A 21,096-nucleotide genomic window follows, 5' to 3' on the forward strand; every position below is an offset into this window, starting at 1 on the left:
GTGACACCCCCTAGTCCTGAGGGGGCGTGACTTCAGGGCTGCACCTGCTGGGTTGGAATTAGACTCTGCAAATCTTCTGGCCAGCTTTTTGAGTTCTCTCTCTCTGGCCCCAGCTCTTTATTTATTTAGGTTTTTGGTTCACACCCCCTAGTGCTTGGGACTTACTCCTGGCTGCACTCAGGGTTTACTCCTGGCGGGGCTCAAGGGACCATATGGACTGTGGGAGATTGAACCTGGATTGGCCAGCATCCTATCTGCTGTACTGTCTCTCCAGCTCCTATTTATTTTAATTTTTTTATTACTTTCTCTCTTTTTAAAATTTTTTTTTTTGGCTTTTTGGGTCACACCTGGCGATGCACAGGGGTTACTCCTGGCTCTGCACTCAGGAATTACTCCTGGCTATGCTCAGGGGACCATATTGGATGCTGGGATTTGAACCCGGGTCGACCGCGTGCAAGGCAAACGCCCCACCCGCTGTGCTATCTCTCCAGCCCCATTTTTTAAATTTTTTTATTGAATCACAATGTGAAAAGTTAACAAAGCTTTCAGGCTTAAGTCTCAGTCATACAATGATCAAACACCCATCCCTTCACCAGTGCACAAGTTACACCATCAAGAAGTCCAGTATATCTCCTCCCCCCCGCCTCTGTGGCTGATGATTTTCACTTTACTTTCTCTTTACTTTGATTACATTCAGTATTTCAACAGAAAACTCACTATTATTATTTGGAATTTTCCAAATCAGACCTGCCGAAAAGGCATCATTTGATAATTTGTTTTCCAGTGCTGAGAATGAAGAATATGAGGTCTCGCGGCCATGACAGCACATGGTTTTGGGTTGCTGGTATTTTAGTAATCAAGTCTAGGGAAATTTCTGCCAGAAATTGCATTATTGCAAGCTCGTACCTCTGTTTAGTGGGCCTTATAAGATGGTGGTCTCCACGCCACAGCCGGGGAAAGGAAAGGCTGAGAGAGAAAAACCTTTCCCCTCCAGAGTGGCATGGGGCCGTAGCTTAGTTCACAGTCTAGAGGCATTTCTGCAAGAAGCCGCTGGGTGCTGAAAGTAGATAGTTGGCCTCCGGGATCATGGGCATTCAGAAACGGAGGGGCCATTCGCATTGGGCTGCTCGGGGTCACGTCTGGGCAGAGAGCGGCGCCAGTAATCAGTAATGCCCCCCCCCCCCCCCCAAATCCCAAGATCTCCTGTGCATCCCGTCACTGTAAACTTGTACTTCTCTCTCTCTTTTTTTTTTTTTTTTTTGCTTTTTGGGTCACACCCAGCAATGCTCAGGGGTTACTCCTGGCTTTGCACTCAGGAATTACTCCTGGCAATGCTTGGGGGACCATATGGGATGCCGGGGATTGAACCCGGGTCGGCCGCGTGCAAGGCAAACGCCCTACCCGCTGTGCTATCGCTCCGGCCCCTGTACTTCTCTTTAGTGGGCCTTATTACTTTCTTAATGTAGGAGTACTGCTATTTATTCAGCCATTGATTGAATTGGGCATGAGCTCCACTTAACGTTTTAAAATTACTTTTTAGAAAAAATTTTAATTGAATATCCGTGAGATAGACAATTACAAAGCTGTTCATAATTGGGTTTCAGTCTTACAATGATCCATCACTCATCCCTCCACCAGTGTGCATTTCCCATGACCAATGTCCCCTGTTTCCCCACCACCATCCACCATCCCCTCCAACCTCCCTCTATGGGAGACAATTTCCTTCTTGCCCTCTCTCTCCTTTTCCTTTTGTGCATTATGGTTTGCAATACAGGTGCTAAGAGGTCATGGTGTTTGTTCAGGGCATTCGGTATTTTTATTGGGACGGTAAGGCTGGAGTAGCTTTTTAATTGTTGGCCATTTTGGGGTGTGGATGTCACCGGACTGCCAAGGCTTCTGGAAGTACAGGGAGGTGGGGGGAGGTAGCCCATCCTGACCCCGAGAAAGCCTGGTGATTTCAGTCACAAAATCCACATATCAAAATTTTCATCAGATTATATCTTGGTGAAGTTTGTCCTGAGAGGGTGGAGTCGGGGTGGGGGGAGGTATGGCGGTGATTTTGAATTGTGGAAGCAAGTGGCTGCTGGGGGCTTTGCTTTGTTTGGGCGGGCCCCAGACCAATCCGCCCCCTACAAATTTACCCCCCCCCCCCATCTGTTCAGCCAAGCTCCGGTCAGAGATTAACTGCAGCTTTTGATCTCTTTAGAGATTTCTGGGTCTCTGAAAATAGACCAGTAAATGAGCTTGTATAGCTGAGCTGGAGGTGGTTTGTGGGTGTGGCTCCCACATACCTAACTTTGAACTGTTTAATTTCTTGGTGAATTTGGCACCAAGATGTTGGGTCCGGCCAAAGCACAGAGGCAATTTTGGGGTATCAGGAAGTCTGAAGGCACCATCAGGCTGCTGATGTACTCGCCCCATAGATACAGGTTGATCTAATAGTGGCACCATACCCCCTAATTTAAACTTTTAATTTTTTTTTTCTTTTTGGCTTTTTTTGTGTCACGTCTTGGCTCTGCATGCAGGAATTACTTCTGGTGGTGCAAACACCCTACTCTCTGTACTATAACTCTGGCACCTCCTATTTTTTAATGTGGAATGCTTTTCCTAATATTTCTAATGATTGTAATGGCATTTCTCTGAGAATTCCCTCCTGCACTTTTTTTTTTTTTTTAAAAAAAGGGAGCCCAAACTCAATTTCTCTGTTCCATTAGTTCTGCCTCATTAGAAACCAGCCAGGTAGTTTTGATTGTTTACCTTGGTTTCTTTTAAGTTAATGAACCTGCTCAAATGGGATATGTTTGGTCTTGCCTATTCATGAGTATAGTTCCCTTCCAGGGTCAGGTTGGATGGTGTGCTTATTGTCAGTGAGGAGCTTTGCAGACCATGGAAGACATGAAAAACTTTCTTTCTTCTGTCAAGTCCAGGACGCACTTTCCAGTTAATCATCCAGTTCCCTGTAATAGCCTCATTGTTGCTCTCCTACCTAGTAGGGCTGAGAGTGGAGTAGTTCTCTCATGATCCAGAGATTGATGGAGCTTTTGCAGACATAAGTTGGTTCCCTAAAGGACACAGTGCAGTGTGTGAAGCCAAGCAACCATGCAACCCTGCTTCATGGTCATGGCTCCAGAATGGTTCTTTTCAGTTCCATACCTTCCCCCCGTTAGAACAGAAATAAATTTTCATACAAGTTTATTGTATGAAGCACAGATAGGTGCAGTGACAAGTCCTCTTTTCTGTCACCTCACTTAGAAAATTTAGAATTTCTCTAATTTTGAATTTGCCTGAATTCAAGGATTATACTGAGGTTTTTGGCTATGCGACTTAATTTCTACTTGGATTCAGTGTATCACTAACTGTCATCCCATTGCTTATCGATTTGCTCAAGCGGGCACCAGTAACATCTCCATTGTGAGACTTGTTACTGTTTTTGGCATATTGAATACGCCACGGGTAGCTTGCCAGGCTCTGCCGGGTGGGCAAGATACTCTTGGTAGTTTGCCGGGCTCTCCAAGAGGGGTGGAGGAATCAAACCTGGGTCAGCCACGTGCAAGGCAAATGCTGTACCTGCTGTGCTACTTGGGTTAATGAAAAAATACTCACTGCAGTCATAAATTATTAGATATTCTATACTATAATTAAATTAGATATCCTATAATAATTAAACATTCTGTGTATTTTTTTGCGGGGGGCATACTGAGCAGTGCTGAGTTCTTTCCTGGTTCTGCACTTGGGGTCACTTCTGGTGGTGCTCGGGGAGCCCATCATGCGGTTTGAAGTCAGGTTGGCAGCATGCAAGGCAAGAACCTTATCTCTTGTGCTGTCTCTCCAGCCCTTAGATCTCCTATACTTTGGACCACACCCAGCTGTGCTCTGGGAATACTCCTGGGTCTGTGTTCAGGAATCACTCCTAGTGGTACTAGGGGACCATGCAGGGTGCTAGGGATTAAACCTGATCAGGCATGTGCGAGCCAACATCTTACTGTGCTGTTTCTCTCGCCTCTATACTTTAAATGTGAAGAATCTTTTAGGATATCCCAGACTTTGATTCAAATACACTCCATAGCTTCTCCTTCTTTTTGGGTCACACACAGTGGTTTTAGGGGGTTACTCCAGATCATGGGCCTAGGGGTTATCCCATTGGTGCTGAGATAAGGGTAGGAATTGCAGTGTCAGGGGTCAAGCCCTGGGCTCGTACATCAAAGCCAGTGCTCTGATCTTGTTGAGCCATCTTGGACTCAGATTTTGCTTAAAAAAAAAAAAACGTATAACATATATATGTATATATATATATATATATATATATATTTTGGGCCAGAGCAATAGTACAGTGTGTAGAGTGTTTGCTTTGCATATATATATATATATATATATATATATATATATATATATATACGAACCTACATGTTTTGCATGTGTATGTGTCAGTCTTCGTTAATTGTTGGCTGAACTTGGTTTATTTTTAAAAACTGGAAGAAAATAGGGACTGAAGAGAGCACAAGTGTGTCAAGTTTCAGCCTTTCATGCAGCCATCCTGGGTTCACGCCTGGCAACTGTCAGGAGGGATCCATGAGCACAGCCAGGAGAAAGTCCTGACCACTGCTGGGTCTGGCCCACCCTAGAAAAAAGCAGGCTGTATGTTTCTCACATAACCAGTTAAAAATGTTATGGCGGAGGAATTCTGGGAGAAGTGGGGGTGACAAGGAGAATGAGATGGGTCTCTGGTAATTTGTTGTTGGTGGTGCACAATAGTTGCACCAAAAGCATTGTCAATGAGACTATTGTAGCTATCAATAAGATAATTTTAAAATGTTGTTTATACCTACAAATTTCTGTTGCTGTTATAAAAACTATTTCAGATAATATTTGAGTTGGATTTAGATAGATATGATTGCTGATTTAGTCATGATTCCTTTTTCTTTTTGTAAATACTTATTTTTATTAAAAAACACTTTGATTTACAAAGTTGTTTATTATACAGTCGTTTCAGGCACTTAGTATTCCAACACCATCAGTGTGACCTTACTCTTGATTTCTCATTATGCAGATTTTCTGAATTTTAAAGGTTGGTTTATCTTTAAGATTTAAACTAAACTTTTGTTATCAGTGCCAGGCTCTTTTTGTTTGTTTTGGACTAGCCTGGCGTTACTTCTGGTTCTGTGCTGAGGGGATCACTCCTGGTTGGTTTGGGGGACCATATACGGTGCCAGGGATTAAACCCAGGTCAGCCTGTGCAAGGCCAGCACCTCATCTGCTGTACTATCTCACCACCCCCATCAGTGTCAGGTCTTAAATGATTATATTGCAAATAAGAGCCCACAAATAACTATGATTTTAATTTATTTTAACATTATAGTTATTGGTAAAATTGACCATGGAAGGAATTTTGCTGGATTTTTACCAGCATCATTTAAATACATATTACTGCATGGCATTATTTTGTAGGAGTTAAGATGATTCTGTTATAGATTTTTATTTTCTGTATTGTTTCTCTGTATAAAAGTGTTTTTTATTCTGCCCTCCATCAATTCTTCCTTCTGTTTTCTTTCTATATTGCATTCTTCTGTGTAAAACTGGCCACCGTATTTAACGTTTCATCTACTGTTTTCCTATTGCCACCTTCCCTTCACAAATCCCATAATGTATAGGTGCCTGTCAAATGAATGCTGAAAGGAAGAGAGATGAACAGATGAGTGCCAAATGAAAGGAGGAATTTGCTTACATTTTGAATGCCTGTATGCCTGGAGTTACCTGATAATCTGGACTGGAGCCATAGCACAGCGGGTAGGGCATTTGCCTTGCACTCAGCTGATCCAGGTTTGATTCCTCCGTCCCTCTCAGAGAGCATGGCAAGCCACCGAGAGTATCCCGCCTGCATGGCAGAACCTGGCAAGCTACCCATGGCATATTCGATATGCCAAAAACAGTAACAAGTCTCACAATGGAGACATTACTGGTGCCCGCTCAAGCAAATCGATGAACAACGGGATGACAGTGCTACAGTGCTACCTGATAATCGTACTCTTTCCAGACTCATTTCTGCTCCCAGATCATCTAGTTTAGATTGCTAACACTCACAAAAATCCTGTTTTGATTTTATACATTTTATTTTCATAAAGTAATACACAATAGTTCATTACAGATAATATTCAAACACCCACCCCACCAGGGAGCATCTTCCCACCACAGTAAGACGGAAGTATGTGAAGGTTGTTGTATTTCATTCTGGAGCCAGTTAAGTCCATATATGAGAGAATATAAGCTAGTATGTTAAAACCAAACAAATGTGTGCTTTTTTAGGTATATCAGTGGGCTAGAGTATAAGAGGTTGGGCTGCGAATGCGGCTGTGTGCTCCAGGAAATACTGCATCACTCTTTGGGGAGTTTTAGTTTTATAGTCTCTGAATCTTCTGCTGTTGATTAGATTACATGGGGGGGGGGGGGGCTCGCGCAGATTGTGAGTGTGACTGCCAAGCTACTGGAAAACCTGGAATCTGAGCGGGGTTGGAGATCTCAGCTACAGGTCCCACATACCTGGGTTCCTCTGCCAAAAACCCTTATCCTTATCACTCAAATAATTAGAGGTCAGAAGAGTAAAGTTCCTTTCATTTCCATCTCCATCTGAATGGAAGTGTATCTCTATTTTTGATTCATAATTATTTTTTAATGGAAAGGAGGGGATAGTTGATGATTGATGGTTTAGACTATTGACTCCAGAGTACGAAAAAAGAATGCTGGGACTGAATAAAGACTGTTAAGTTATGCCAAAAGTCAAGTGACAATTAAAGGGTACATATTTTTAAAGTAGCTATTTTTGAAAGTTAACTAGTACAACTATCTTGGGTGTTATTAAACAGCTTATAACTTTGGTCTTTTTTTTTTTGCTTTTTGGGTCACACCTGGCAATGCACAGGGGTCATTCCTGGCTCATGCACTCAGGAATTACCCCTGGCGGTGATCAGGGGACCATATGGGATGCTGGGATTCGAACCCGGGTCGGCCACGTGCAAGGTAAACGCCCTACCCGCTGTGCTATCACTCCAGCCCCAACTTTGGTCCTTTAACTGTAGCACTGTCGTCCCATTTTTCATCGATTTGCTCGAGCGGGCACCAGTAACGTCTCCATTGTGAGACTTGTTACTGTTTTTGGCATACAGAATACGCCACGAGTAGCTTGCCAGGCTCTGCTGTGCGGGCGAGATACTCTTGGTAGCTTGCCGAACTCTCCGAGAGGGACTGAGGAATTGAACCCGGGTCGGCTGCGTGCAAGGCAAACGCCCTACCCACTGTGCTGTCGCTCCAGTCCCCTGCTAGTGCAGTGGGTAGGGCGTTTGCTTTGCATGGGGCCGACCCGGGTTCGATTCCTTCATCCCTCTTAGAGAGCCTGTCAAGCTACCAAGAGTATCTCGCCCGCACAGCAGAGCCTTGCAAGCTACCCGTGGCATGTTTGATGTGCCAACAGTACCAAGTCTTTTAATGGAGACGTTACTGGTGGCATGCTTAAGCAAATCGATGAGCAACGGGATGACAGTGACAATTAGTATAACAGTGACAAGTTAATCATAAGTGGATAATGTATAAAATGGTTGATTTGTATATGTTTGTATAATGGCTTTTGATGTAAAACGTTTTTATGATTTGCAGTTAAAAAATTCAAAAGCTGACTTCTAAATAGGAGAAATCCTCTTCCTCCTCCTCCTCCTCCTTTTCCTTCTCTTCCTCCTCCTCCTCCCCTTCTTCTCTTTCCTTTTTTTCTCCTCTCTCCTCCTTCATCCCTCCTCCCTCCTCTTCTTCTTTTGGGTCACACCTGGTGATGCTCAGGGGTTACTCCTGGCTCTGCATTCAGGAATCACTCCTGGTGTTGCTCAGTGGACCATATGGGATGCTGGGGATTGAACAGGTATCGGCCATGTACAGGGCAAACACCCTCCTCACTGTACTATTGCTGCAGCCCCCCACCCCTTTCTTTTTGACCCATAATGTGTTACAAAGTTACTGTCCTGGTTTGCTTTTTATCAATAATTATAACTGTTGCTTGTGTTTAGACTTCATGTATGTTGGTGGTCCTTGTTGCACTCCCAATCCCAATACTGTGCTTGTTAAACACTACCTAAATTTTATTCACTACAAGTCTCACATTGGAGATGTTACTGGTGCCTGCTTGAGCAAATTGATGAGCAATGGGATGACAGTGATACATTCTGCTAAAATTACTTTCCCCTTATTTTGAGTAATTGTGTTTAATTACCCATTAATTATTCACCCTAATACTTTGAGCATCATGCAATCTTTCTAGTTTTTTCCCTTGCTGCAATTGGTATGTACCTCTCCATGTATTCATTAGTCAAACGATTCTGCCTGTTTCATCTCATATGTTTTGTTATGCCTAATAACAGAAATGATGAATGATGATATGTTCTTTCTTTCCTTTTTTGGGGAGGAAGGGTGATTCTCAGGGGTTACTCCTGGCTCTGCATTGAGAAATCGCTTCTGGTAGTGCTCGTGGACTGTATTGGATGCCAGAGATTGAATCCAGGTGTGCTGCATGCAAGGCGCATTCCAGCCCTGATCTTCCTTTTTATGCCCGTCACTGGTAGTGGTAGCACACGGTCCACTTGCATTTATATCTCACCCCTTGGGACTTGAATTCCAGTTTTATTTCTGAAACTTCAAACTTTTGCTTTTTTTAAGGCAGACTATGTATTTTTTGAACTCCACTTTGATTATTTATGTTTTAGTTGCTGGCGTGTGTGAGTGAGGAGACTGCTGGTCTTTACACATTTGCCTACATTTATTTGTATGCCAATCTGCCGCTCACCTTGGTTAAACTAAATCATACTTTAAATGTGTGGAGATAGTTTGTGAATCTGTATAAAGTGTTCTATAAGTCTATTAATAAAAAGAACAATGTTCTGGGACCAAACACAGTACAGCAGGTAGGGTGTTCACCATGCTCACAGCTGACCCAGGTTCAGTCCCTGAGCTTCCAGGAGTGATCCCTGAGCACTGCTGGTGTGACCCCAAAACAAAAACATCTTGTTCTTTTCCTTCTTTCCCCCAGAGAGATAAATGCTAGTAAGTTGGCACTGTAAGCACTGTCACTGTCATCCCGTTGTTCATCGTTGGGCATCAGTAACGTCTCCATTATGAGACTTGTTACTGTATTTGGCATATTGAGTATTCCACTGGTAGCTTGCCAGGCTCTGGCTCTGCCGTTCGAGTGGGATACTCTGGGTAGCTTGCTGGGCTCTCCGAGAGGGACAAAGGAATCAAACCTGGGCTGGCCACATGTAAGGCAAATGCCCTACCTGCTGTGTTATGGCTCCACCCAAGTTGGCACATAAAGAAAATTAATAGATTTCTTAGAATTTCAGCTCTGGGTAATCTGTTAGTTGTTACGTAGTCAACATAGGAATGGAGTGACTTTTGTTGGTCTCTGCAGACAAGTTTATTCTCCTGTGTCTCATTGGAATTACTTTTATGTCTTATATTTCTGAATTCCACGATTTCCCAGGAAATCATTATGGCAATTTAGTCATTCTTAGATAAAACTCCATCATGTCACCCCCTTCCCCATCGTCATCTGTGCTCTGGGTTGTTTTCTTGACTATTCAGGTATCCCTTTGTGCCTGCATTTCTAGAAGTTGCTTTAGGCTGTGTATCTTCCATTTTAATTTATTTGCTATTAGCCCTCTACATGTCTTGGTATTTCAGTGGCAATTTATAATAAAAAATTTATATTATAAAATGATACCAGCTTGCCATATTGAAGTAGAAAATAGAGAATCTTTTTTTTTTGGCTGGGGAGTGGGGGTGGAGGGCACCATATCTGGCAGTGCTTTGTTTTACTCTTGGCTCTGCGTTCAAGGATCACTCCTGGCTGGCTTCAGGGACCATATGGGATTCTGGGGATTGAACCCAGACTACCTGCTGTGTGATATATCTCTCCCACCCTAGAATTGACAATCCACTTTTGCTAAACTTAAAAACAAAACAAAATAAAAAACCAGACAAAGGGCTGGAGCGATAGCACAGCGGGTAGGGCGTTTGCCTTGCACGTGGCCAACCCGGGTTCGATTCCCAGCACTCCATATGGTTGCCTGAGCACTGGCAGGGGTAATTCCTGAGTGCAGAGCCAGGAATGACCTCTGTGCATCACCAGGTGTGACCAAAAAAAAGAAAAACCAGACAAAACACTTAGTGTGGCTTACATCAGATCATTAGTTTACAGAGGTATAAATGAGAATGTTTATAATATTCAGTATTCTTGTAAGAACAGATTGTAACTTCATATTGTATCCTTCAAAAAATACTCCTTTGGGGTTGGAGTGATAGCACAGCGGGTAGGGCGTTTGCCTTGCACGTGGCCGACCCGGATTCAAATCCCAGCATCCCATATGGTCCCCTGAGCACCACCAGGGGTGATTCCTGAGTGCATGGGCCAGGAGTGATCCCTGTGCATTGCTGGGTGTGACCAAAAAAGCAAAAAAATAAAAACAAACCAAAAAACTCCTTCATTTTGATGTTGTAGTTTTTAGTTGTTCTCAGTATTTTATATAAATATAATTAAAAATCTTTCATAGCTTCAATTTTTTCTTTTACCTTTGCTAAAAGATTTGTTTTACCTTTTCTTTTTCCCTTTGTTAGCTTTGCAGAAGCCTTTCTTGGCTTGAGTGATGATTCGTCCTGAGTTGACTGTTTACTTCAGACTTGGTGATTCTCTCAGAGGTCTTGGCAGGAATCATCTTGTCACTGCTCCTCGTGTGATCCTCACTGGCCAGGAGAGCACGCTCTGCTCCACCCCAAGGGGGAGCTGGGAGGGGATCCCTCTGGGCCTTCAGTGTCCAAGGTGTTTACTGAGGGGTCAGTCCCCTGGCAGTGCAGCCTCATCACAGAACTACCACCACCTCAGACGCCTGCTCCTCTCCCTCGTCAGCATGTGTCCGCCTTGCTTTGGGTTTAAACTGAAGCCTTCTTTATCAGGCATGATATTCCAGGGATTTGAAGATCACCCCCCCATGAACCAGTTCTGATGATGGTGAAGGGTTTGAGCGACCCAGACGACTTAAGAAATTTCTTTCTTGCAAGCTAGTAAATGCATGTTAATTTTTAAGACTGTGTTTGACTCACTTTTATGAAAACTTACTTGATAGATCATCCAAAGTTACCTACTCCTGTACTTTTTTTTGCCCATACGGTTTCATGTACTTAACACCTCTGTGATTATTTTGTTTCTTGGTAGGTTTTAAACTCATACTTGAAATTATTTTAAAAATTGCAGTCTCTTTCCTCTTTTTACCATATTGTTGCTTCCTTTGATTTGAAAAAAGTACTTGAAAATTGTTTCATGTATTTCCTTTAAGTACTTTGATTATATTTTGCTTTCAAATATACAATTGTAAATTTGAATTTGCTGTAGCAATGTAGATTTGTCTTCTGGGACAAAGATATTTCTCTCTTTAAGATTTTTTTTTTATGTTTACATTTTTCATTTGACCCACTGTAAGATTCTGTGTTTCTGCCTTTAAGACTCTTAGGGACTGTTTTACCTATTACGGCACTTTTTACAGTTGTGCATGGTATAAACTAAAAATTTCAGGGGCCAGAGAAATAGTACAGTGGATAAGGCACTTGCCTTTTGCTTGCTGACAACTGTGATTTGATCCCTGGCACCAGCATGCTGCTCCTTATCACCTTAAGGAGTGATTCCTGGGGCTAGAGTGATAGCAGGTATGGCGGTTTGCAATGCATGCAGCTGACCTAGGTTCGATTACCAGCATCCCATATAGTCCCCCAAGCACCTCCAGGAGTAATTCCTGAGCACAGAGTCAGGAGTAACCCTGAGCATCACTGGGTGTGACCCAAAAAGCAAAAGCAAAAAAAAGGCCAAAATAAAAGGAGTGATTCCCGCACAAAGCCAGGAGTAAGTCCTGAGCACCACTGGGTGGATGGAACCCTAAACATTATATACCAAGGCTGGAGTGCTAGTGCAGCAGTTAGTATGCTTGTCTTGCATATGGCTAACCCAGGTTTGCCAGGCTTGGTCCTTGGCATCCCAAATTGTCCCTTGAGCCCTCTAGGAGTGAAGAGTGCAGACTGAAGAGTAAGTTCTGAGCATCATTGGGTGTGGGCTCAAAACTAACAAAAGTTATAGACTAGTCTTGAATGCCTTATTGTCAGCAGAGGTGTCTTTTATCCTTTATGCTCAGTTTTGTGACTGACAATATGGTAGACTCTTTGTTAATTGACAGTATTCTTTCTTCGTTTGGGGGTGGGGGTATACCAGGGATGCTCAGGGCTTACTCCTGGTGACTTGGGATCATAGTGGTACGGGGGATTCACCCTGGGTTGGCCTCAAGTATGGCAAGTGCTCCACTCGCTGTAGTGGAGCACTTTAAGCAATAGTCTTTAAGGAGCAGCTTCGAGTCCCCCCGCCCACCACCCCACGAGGTGCCATAAACATGGTGGCATTAAAAAAAGTAGACATTTTATTTTCATGCTGTTACAGAGACTAATGTTTACTTGCTAAGCTTTGCCAGTTTGGAGTAAAATGTGTAGTAGGTCTGATTCCTTTGGGAGGTTCTGAGTAGAGAATTCATTTCCTAGTGTTTTTCAGCTTCCAGTGTATTTTCCATTCTTGGATCCAGAGTGCATTGCATGAATCTTTGCTTTCATTATTAGTCACCCTCTCGTTATTATTGTTAGTTTTGGGCCACAGCCGGTGGTGCATAAGGGCTGCTACTCCAGGACTGTTGTGCAGGGTCAGACTGTTGTGCTCCCACAACAGCCTCCAGCACGCAGAGCACTTGCACAGTCTGGGAGCTGCTCCTGGCTCCTCAGAGAGCCCTTCTCCAGCGCCCCTTGAAGAGCGCCCTTTGGATGGCTGAATAATCCAGTTTCAGAGTCCTTAATTTAATATCATTTTGAATTCCTTTTGTTTTGTGATGTGACATGGAAAGGTGGCGTCTCTGGGAGTAGCTCCTATACTTTTGGGGAATCTATTGTTCAGCCAACCAATAGAATAGAGAAAATCCTACCCCATATTTCACTGGGTATTTTCTTTTCCTGTTTTTTTTTAGGAATAAAAAACAAAAAAAAATTTCTTTATTTTCTTTTCCTAAATGTAGGGTATTTACTCAGAATATTTTACTTTTTTTGGCCACATCTGGCTGTGTTTAGGGCTTACTTATTGCTGGCAGCGCGTGGGGGAACCATATGGGACTCTGGGGATCAACCCCCAGTCTGCTGCATGCAAGGCAAGCGCCCTCCCTGCTGGACTCTGGCTTCGGCCCATGCTTAACTCTTTTTTTTAATTTTTGTTTTATTGAATCACTGTGTAAAAAGTTACAAAGCTTTCAGGTTTAAGTCTCAGTCATATAATGATCAAACCCCCATCCCTTCACCAGTGCACATGTTCCACCACCAAGAACCCCAAATCTCCCCCCCCCCGCCCCCCCCGCCAACACCTGAGTGGCTAATGATCTTCATTTTATTCTCTCTATACTTTGAATACATTAAATATTTCAACAGAGAACTCACTATTATTATTGAAATTTTCCCCCAACAGTCAAACCTGCTGAAAAGGAATCATTTGATAATTTGTTTTCCATTGCTGAGAATGGAGATTATATGCTGTTGTGGCTGCGCGGTTTTGGATTTCTGATATTTTAGCTTAGTTCACAATCTAGATAATTTCTATAAGAAGCCGCTGGGTGCCAAAATGGGTTAGTAGACCTACTGGATCATAGTCTTTAAGGAGCAGAGGGGGCCGTTTTGTGTGCTCCGGATCTCATCTGGGCAGAGAGCGTGCTGGTAACACCCCCATCCTATGATCTCCTGCACACCACGTCACTCCCATGCTTAACTCTTTTTTTTTTTAAATTTTTCAAATTTTATTGAATCACTGTGAGATAGTTACAAGCTTTCATGCTTAAATCTTAAAGCCCATTTCTTTCATTATCTATAGTGTCATATGCACTTTTATTTTTTCTGAAGGGTATTTTCTCACATGACTATTCTTTGTTGCAGTTGGTGTAATACGGTGTCCAGTGTGTCGCCAAGAATGCAGACAGATAGACCTTGTGGATAATTATTTTGTGAAGGATACTTCTGAAGCCCCAAGCAGTTCTGATGAAAAATCAGAACAGGTATGCTTCTCAGATTTTCTTACTTCTATTTCAATATTAGTATGCAAACTGTAGAGAATTGTGTTTGGATAGTTTTATACTTTATGGTGGTCCTGCTCTTCACAGATACACTTTTAGGCCTTCACACCTGTTGGCATATACCATAGATCCCCGCAGCTGTGCTCAGGAGAACCAGGGGCAGGGCAGATACCAAGGAAGATTAATAAGTAAATGACAGAATAGATGGAAATGGGTGATATGTCTGGGAATAAATATAAACAGACATTTAGGTGACTATTCCAGTTCTAGGTTTATTTATTTTTTTGCTTTTTTGGGTCACACTTGGCAATGTACAGGGGTTACTCCTGGCTTTTTTTTTTTTTTGCTTTTTGGGTCACACCTGGCGATGCACAGGGGTTACTCCTGGCTCTGCACTCAGGAATTACTCCTGACGGTGCAGGGGACCATATGGGATGCTGGGAATCGAACCTGGGTGGGTCGAATGCAAGGCAAACGCCCTACCCGCTGTGCTATCGCTCCATCCCCTACCCCTGGCTTTGCTCTCAGGAATTGCTACTCCTCGGGACCATATGGGATGCTGGGAATCGAACCCAGGTCAGCTGCATGCAAGGCAAACACCCTACCCACTGTGCTATCTATCCAGCCCCCCCAGTTTCAGGTTTAATGTGGACATTTATTTAATCTGAACCAACATTAATGGATGCTGTCTTGGTAATAAATATAGTTCAAAACTAATGCTTCATGGCCAGCTTTAGCTCAATCCTCTGGCATTGCATATAGTTCTCTAAATATTACCAGGAGTGATCCCTGAGCACAGAGCTGGGAGTAAGTCCTGAACACAGCTGGGTGTGGCCCAAACAATTTCCCCCAAATTAAAAAAATTTTTTTTAAGCTAATGCTGATCTTGGAGTCCGTACTTCCACTTCTTTCGGTAATATTAGCTTGTGCTGGGGCCAGAGTGATCGCTTATCACTCAGGTTTGACCCCCAGCACCGCGTATGGCGTATGGTTCTCTGAGTTCGTCAGGAGGGATCCCTGAGTACAGGGCTAGGAGTAAACCTTGAGCACAGCTATATGAGGCAAGGCCCAATAAATCAATTTAAACAATACTGTGTGCTTCTCCAATCATCTCCGTGTCCCAGGTAGAGCAATCCCTCTCACTGATGAGTTCCTTAAAAAATTCTAGATGCTGATTTTAAATAACTGATTTCTTTTCAACGACTTATTTATTGTTTTGGTAGAAGAGTTATAGCACAGCTGGTAGGGCATTTGCCTTGCACGAGGCCGACCCGGGCTTGATTCCTCCGTCCTTCTCGCCCGCACGGCAGAGCCTTGCAAACTACTCGTGAAGTATTGGATATGCCAAAAACAGTAACAACAAGTCTTATTGGAGATGTTACTGGTGCCCGCTCCAGCAAATTGATGAGCATTAGGATGATAGTGATACAGTGACAGTGATGGTGGTCCTGTTATAGTCCCAACTTTAAAATGGAAAATGAATGATAGTTTATTTTTTATACATTTATTAAATGAGACTTACAGTCATTGCTTAAAAGTTCAAATCTTATATAGCTTTTGTGTTCTGATACTTAGATTTTTACCCACCAGAATATTTAATTTGGATGAAAAAGTATTTAATTTGAAGGTAAATGGGTAACAAAATAATTTTATACCAGGTGCTTGAATTGGTAAATACTTGATAGCAAATAGTAAATATTAGAAAGCTGTGTGCTTTTTTAAAAAAACACAAATCTGTGTTTTATAAACTGTGTATCAGTATTTATTTCCTTTTTAAGGTATGTACTAGTTGTGAAGACAATGCAAGTGCGGTTGGCTTTTGTGTAGAATGTGGAGAATGGCTATGTAAGACATGTATTGAAGCACATCAAAGAGTGAAATTCACTAAAGATCACTTGATCAGGAAGAAAGAAGATGTCTCAGGTAAGATAGAAGCAGATTTAATAATTAACATTAAGTTACTTTTTGCTTCTGCAACATAGCTACGTAATAAGCTTTGGATACCCATAAGAATCTGCCCCCAAATTTTATTTAGTTTAAACTGTCTTTTATTTTGCTGCAGAGTCTGTTGGAGCATCTGGCCAGCGTCCAGTTTTCTGCCCTGTGCACAAACAGGAACAGTTGAAACTTTTCTGTGAAACATGTGACAGACTAACATGTAGAGACTGTCAGCTGCTGGAGCACAAGGAACATAGGTACAGCAGTTGCACTGCCTATGGAAATACTGAAACATTCTTACGAAATTATTTTCCCAAGTGAAGTAATTGCTTCATAATTTTATTAACATTTTGAGTCTTAATTTTACATATATTTTATTACTCAAAACAGGATTTACTTTGGTAACTAACTGGTTTTCTCATTTCTAGTTACTAATATTTGTTAAAATATATATCATGGATTTTTGGCTTTGCACAGTTGTAGTTATGTTATTTCTGTTTGCTATTCCTCTTATTCAGATAATCATCAACTATACTATATTATTTATACTTTGGGCTGTCCTCTAAAAGGGTAGTGGTTTCATGGATGTGGCTAAATGATAATCTCTTATTTTAATTTTTTTTCCCCCTTTTTGGGTACACCCGGCTATTCTCGGGTTATTCTCTTGGCTCTGCACTCTGGAATCACTCCTAGTTGTGCTGGAGGGACCATATGGGATGCTGGGAATTGAACCTGGCTTGGCTGCGTGCAAGGCCAGTGCCCTACTCGCTGTGCTATCCTCCAGCCCCAATGATAATCATTTTAGCATCAAAGCATAAATATACTGTTTCTCATCTTAGATAAATAATTTGTAGGAAAATGGGGAATTTATATTAGCTAAGTTAGCATTGTGGGCTGGAGCAATAGCACAGCAGTAGGGCGCTCGCCTTTCACGCAGCCGACCCATGTTCGATTCCTCCGCCCCTCTTGGAGAACCCGACAAGCTACCAAGAGTATTGCGCCCACATGACAGAGCCTGGCAAACTACCCGGGTCGTATTCCGTATGCCGAAAAGAGTAACAATAAATCTCACAATGAGAGACGTTACCGGTGCCTGCTCAAACAAATCGATGAGCAACAGGATGACAGTGACAGTTAGCATTGTATAATTTTTTTATGCATACGTATATATTTCAACAGTTTACCCTCAGAATTCAATACTGTTCACCTGTTAATTCCAAACTATTATGAAATTACACAGAAATTTCTAGTCATAAAATAAAACCCTCCAGTGAAATTTCAACTTTTTATGGCATCTGTTTCAAAGAAAGGGTAGACTAAGTTGAATTATCAGCACTTTAAATGTATTCCTTAACTGTAGGAACTCATAGAGCTTTTCTTTTACCCAATAGTCAGTAGAATCCTCTTAATTGTTCCTAATCGCTGATACATGGCACATTCATAATTCGTTCCTGCCGCTTTCTGAGTGCTCCATATTTATTTAGTTCATACAGACCAAGAGAAGGTACTGGAGCGGAAGCTTCTCATTGGCAACGTGAGCACCATGTACACATTTTCATTATGAGTGGTAGAGCTAGGGTTTTAGTCTATATGCTTATTTTCTGCTACTTACATAAAATATAGAATATAATATGTGGAATCTCTCACAGTTGACTACATAAGGTAATGTTCTTTTTCATAATTCCTACTGTTATACAGAATATTTATATAGAGTGGTGCTTTAAACCTTTCTTTGATTTGTTTGAAAATGTTCCATCTTACCTGAAAGTTGGCTGAAAATTTACTTGAAGTAATCAATCTAATGACTGCCTTTATCATAGGGCGAATTATATTTTCTTAAAATAACATTTTAAAAGTATATTAAAAGTTTTTATTGGGGGGAAAGCATGGTTTGTTTATCCATTTCTTAGTAATGGCATCATTGTGGGGAGTAACGGGATCTGGGCAATCAGATACTGTGGGAGAGGCCCAGATCCCCCTAGCTCTGGTACTCCACCCTGGGCACTTGGACGCGGGACAGGCAGCAGCTTGACTTGCTGAGAATCTCACAGGCAAGAAAACTCACGGTAGATGGATCGGGAGTGGCGGGCCTGTCGCTAGCCTTTTGCCTTCCCCTTTTCGAAAAGTGTCTGGGTTTTGGTTTGGAGGAGCATTGCTTCATCATACTGATGGCATCCTGGTGCTGTGTGTCTTACTGCACCTTGTGCCTGCAGCTCCCCTCAGGGAAGCCAACCACATGCATGGATGCCCCCACACATCCCTCCCCATGAAAGCCAGCATTTTCCTCTCTCCCTCTTTTTCTTTCTCTCTTTTCTCTTTTCCTCTCTTCCCCCGTCTTCTTGGCTACTGTGAAGGTATCAGCTGGGTGAGGAGGCTGAGTGAGACATTAGATTGGTTATCTTTGTTTTCTGTTAGCATGGTTTTTCATCTGTCCCTTTGCTGTGGCTACTGGGATGATGAAGGCTCTTTCCCTTTGCACCCTTGGGGTTGTGAGGCTTGCCTCGGATTCCTAGAACTCCTTTTTGGCAGTGCCCCAGTGGGGGCAGCCCTCAGCGCACACACACAATTGCTGAGGGTTGCACTCTTGGCTGGGGTGCTCACGCATCTTAGTTTTGGTGCTCTCCAGGAGACACAGCTTCTGAGGATCCTACGCGAAGCATATGGTGCTGGCACACAGCTCATCGTTGCGCCCCAAGGTTTGTGTTCTCATTAGTGCAGGTGGCCGCCACTTCTCTTCCAGAGATCGGCCTGGTTCAATTCCCGGCACCCCATATGGTTCCCCCAAGCACCACCAGGCTTAATTCCTGAATGCAGAGTCAGGTATAAGCCCTGAGCCCACACCCTTCCCCCTTCATCCCAGAAAGCGGGGAATTGTGTGGGAGCCCTGGGGTGAGTCTCAGGCCCTTCCACAGAAGATGAGTGTCTTTACCTCGGAGTGCTGCGCTTGCATGCCATGTGCACGCCTTTGATGGTCAGAAGCCAAGAAATAAAGGAAGGTTTCCCATGTAACTATGTTTCTGCTGGTACTACTTCAGAGTTTAACTTTTAAATGTATCCCTTCCTTTTACCATGTTCATATTCTCCCCCACTTCCCAGTTATATGTAAGTTAATAATTATCTCCTTTTTGGTGCTGGTGGAGGGAGTATGGCTCACACCACCTGTTCCGGGGCCATCATCCTGGCTCATGCTCAGCGATGACTCCTGGCAGTGCTCGGGGCCCATGTGTGGCTCTGTGGTTCCAGGGGTGTCTGCTTGCAAACTTCTGTGCTGTTTCTTTGACAAGTCTCAGTAATTTTGAGTATTTCCTTTTGTTTCACAGATTGAATTGCTGAATTCATGGATAAATTTAAGAAATGAACTTTCAATGAACTTAAAAGCTGAGGTTCCTGTTACTGTCTTTGTACTTGGTCTCTGTGCTTTGAGATTTACTCTGTCAAATTAATACTAATGAATTATTGCAAGGATTATTTTGCTGTAGTTTACTTCTCTCCCTTTGTAAATACCCTTCAGAGGTTCCTGTAATCCATCAATGTTTAAGTGTTCAGAACAGCATTCTTTGAGTTTTCCTAGTATCTTCCTTTCTTCTTCATTGGTGCATATTTCACTACTGCATCCAGAGATTTTCTCGTCAGAAAAGCCCAGTAGCTGCTTAAAGCAGCACCCCAGGAGTTTTACTGTGTATTTTAGTCTGAATGAATTATAATACTGAAAATTATGTTTGAGTGTGGCTCATAGGAGCAAATGCTGAGGTTGGGGGTAGGGGGTAGCACTCTAGCACTGCACTGTTTTCCCGTTGTTCATTGATTTGCTCGAGCGGGCACCAGTAATGTCTCCATTGTGAGACTTGTTGTTACTGTTTTTGGCATATGAATACGCTGCCGGTAGCTTGCCAGGCTCTGCTGTGCGGGCGGGATACTCTCGGTAGCTTGCCCGGTTCTCCGAGAGGGATGGAGGAATCGAACCCGGGTCAGCCGAGTGCAAGGCAAACGCCCTACCCACTATGCTATCGCTCCAGCCCCTGGTTAGGAGAGATTAAAGGCAGCGTGAGGACAGAACCGGGTGACTATTAGGGGACTTTTCAGTAATTAAGACAAGTAGTAATATTGGTCTTGATTAACTTTCTGACATTGGAGATAGTAAAATGTAATCGGGTCCTGTGTGTTCTGAGTGGTATTTGCTGCCTGAAATTATGATACAGAGATCTGCTAATGTGTGTGGTTTGAGATAGAGATACAGCAGGCACGCTGGGGTTTTGGGTTTTCTGGGAGGAGAAACATGAATTATCTGCAAGAAGATTCTGTGAAGGCATGCTATTCAGGGGATCTATAGTTAAGTTTTAAGGCCTCGTGGTAACAAAAGCTGATTTACGATAATACTAGGTTACATATGATACAGAACTACGGGAAGAGTGGTGGTGTAAGTGTTGCCTTATTGTGTATATGATTTTGGGGATGAAAGAGTGTGGGGATGGAGTGCTGCTGAGTTAACCCAGGGTCTCATGCAAGTGAAGCATGTGCTCTACCACTGATCTCAGGTCCTCAGTCTCTGAGGTGGCTTTAGGCCTGCAGTTTAGCAGGTGGAGCAGTGACACTCCTGTCCTCACCAGAGCAGAAGAAGAGCAGGTCTCAGGGTCTGTCTTATTCATCCTGGGGCAGGATAGTACTGATATTGTTTTTTTGTTTGTTTTTTTTGGGGGGACCACACCTGGTAGTACTTAGGGGTTACTCCTGGCTCTGCACTCAGGATCATTCCTGGTGTGGTGCTCAGGGAGCCCTAAGGGGTCCTGGGGATTGAGCCAGGTTGGCTCTATGCAAGGCTCTCGCGCTGTACTATCTCTGCTGGAGCCCACCCTCCATCCCTGCCCTCCAAGTGAGCTCGGGTTACTCGGGTTACTCGGGTTACTAGGGTTGAGGATTGAGGATTGACCCTAGTGCTGGGGGTGTCTGGGCAACCATGTGTTGTGTCAGGGTTTGGAAAATGGGTTGGCAGGAA

General features: G+C 43.1%; 1 protein-coding gene across 2 annotated transcripts in view; it reads left to right on the top strand.

The window, feature by feature from the left end:
- Positions 1-21,096, top strand: part of TRIM33 (tripartite motif containing 33) — a 115,744-nt gene that overhangs the window by 26,670 nt on the left and 67,978 nt on the right. For both annotated transcript variants that reach the window (XM_012934423.2, XM_055138069.1), the window contains exons 2-4: positions 14,029-14,147; positions 15,944-16,088; positions 16,228-16,360. In XM_012934423.2, the coding sequence (XP_012789877.2) occupies positions 14,029-14,147; positions 15,944-16,088; positions 16,228-16,360 (397 nt within the window). The remainder of the gene's footprint in view (positions 1-14,028; positions 14,148-15,943; positions 16,089-16,227; positions 16,361-21,096) is intronic.

Source organism: Sorex araneus, chromosome 5, assembly GCF_027595985.1.
Source record: "Sorex araneus isolate mSorAra2 chromosome 5, mSorAra2.pri, whole genome shotgun sequence".
Taxonomy (NCBI): Eukaryota; Metazoa; Chordata; class Mammalia; order Eulipotyphla; family Soricidae; genus Sorex; species Sorex araneus.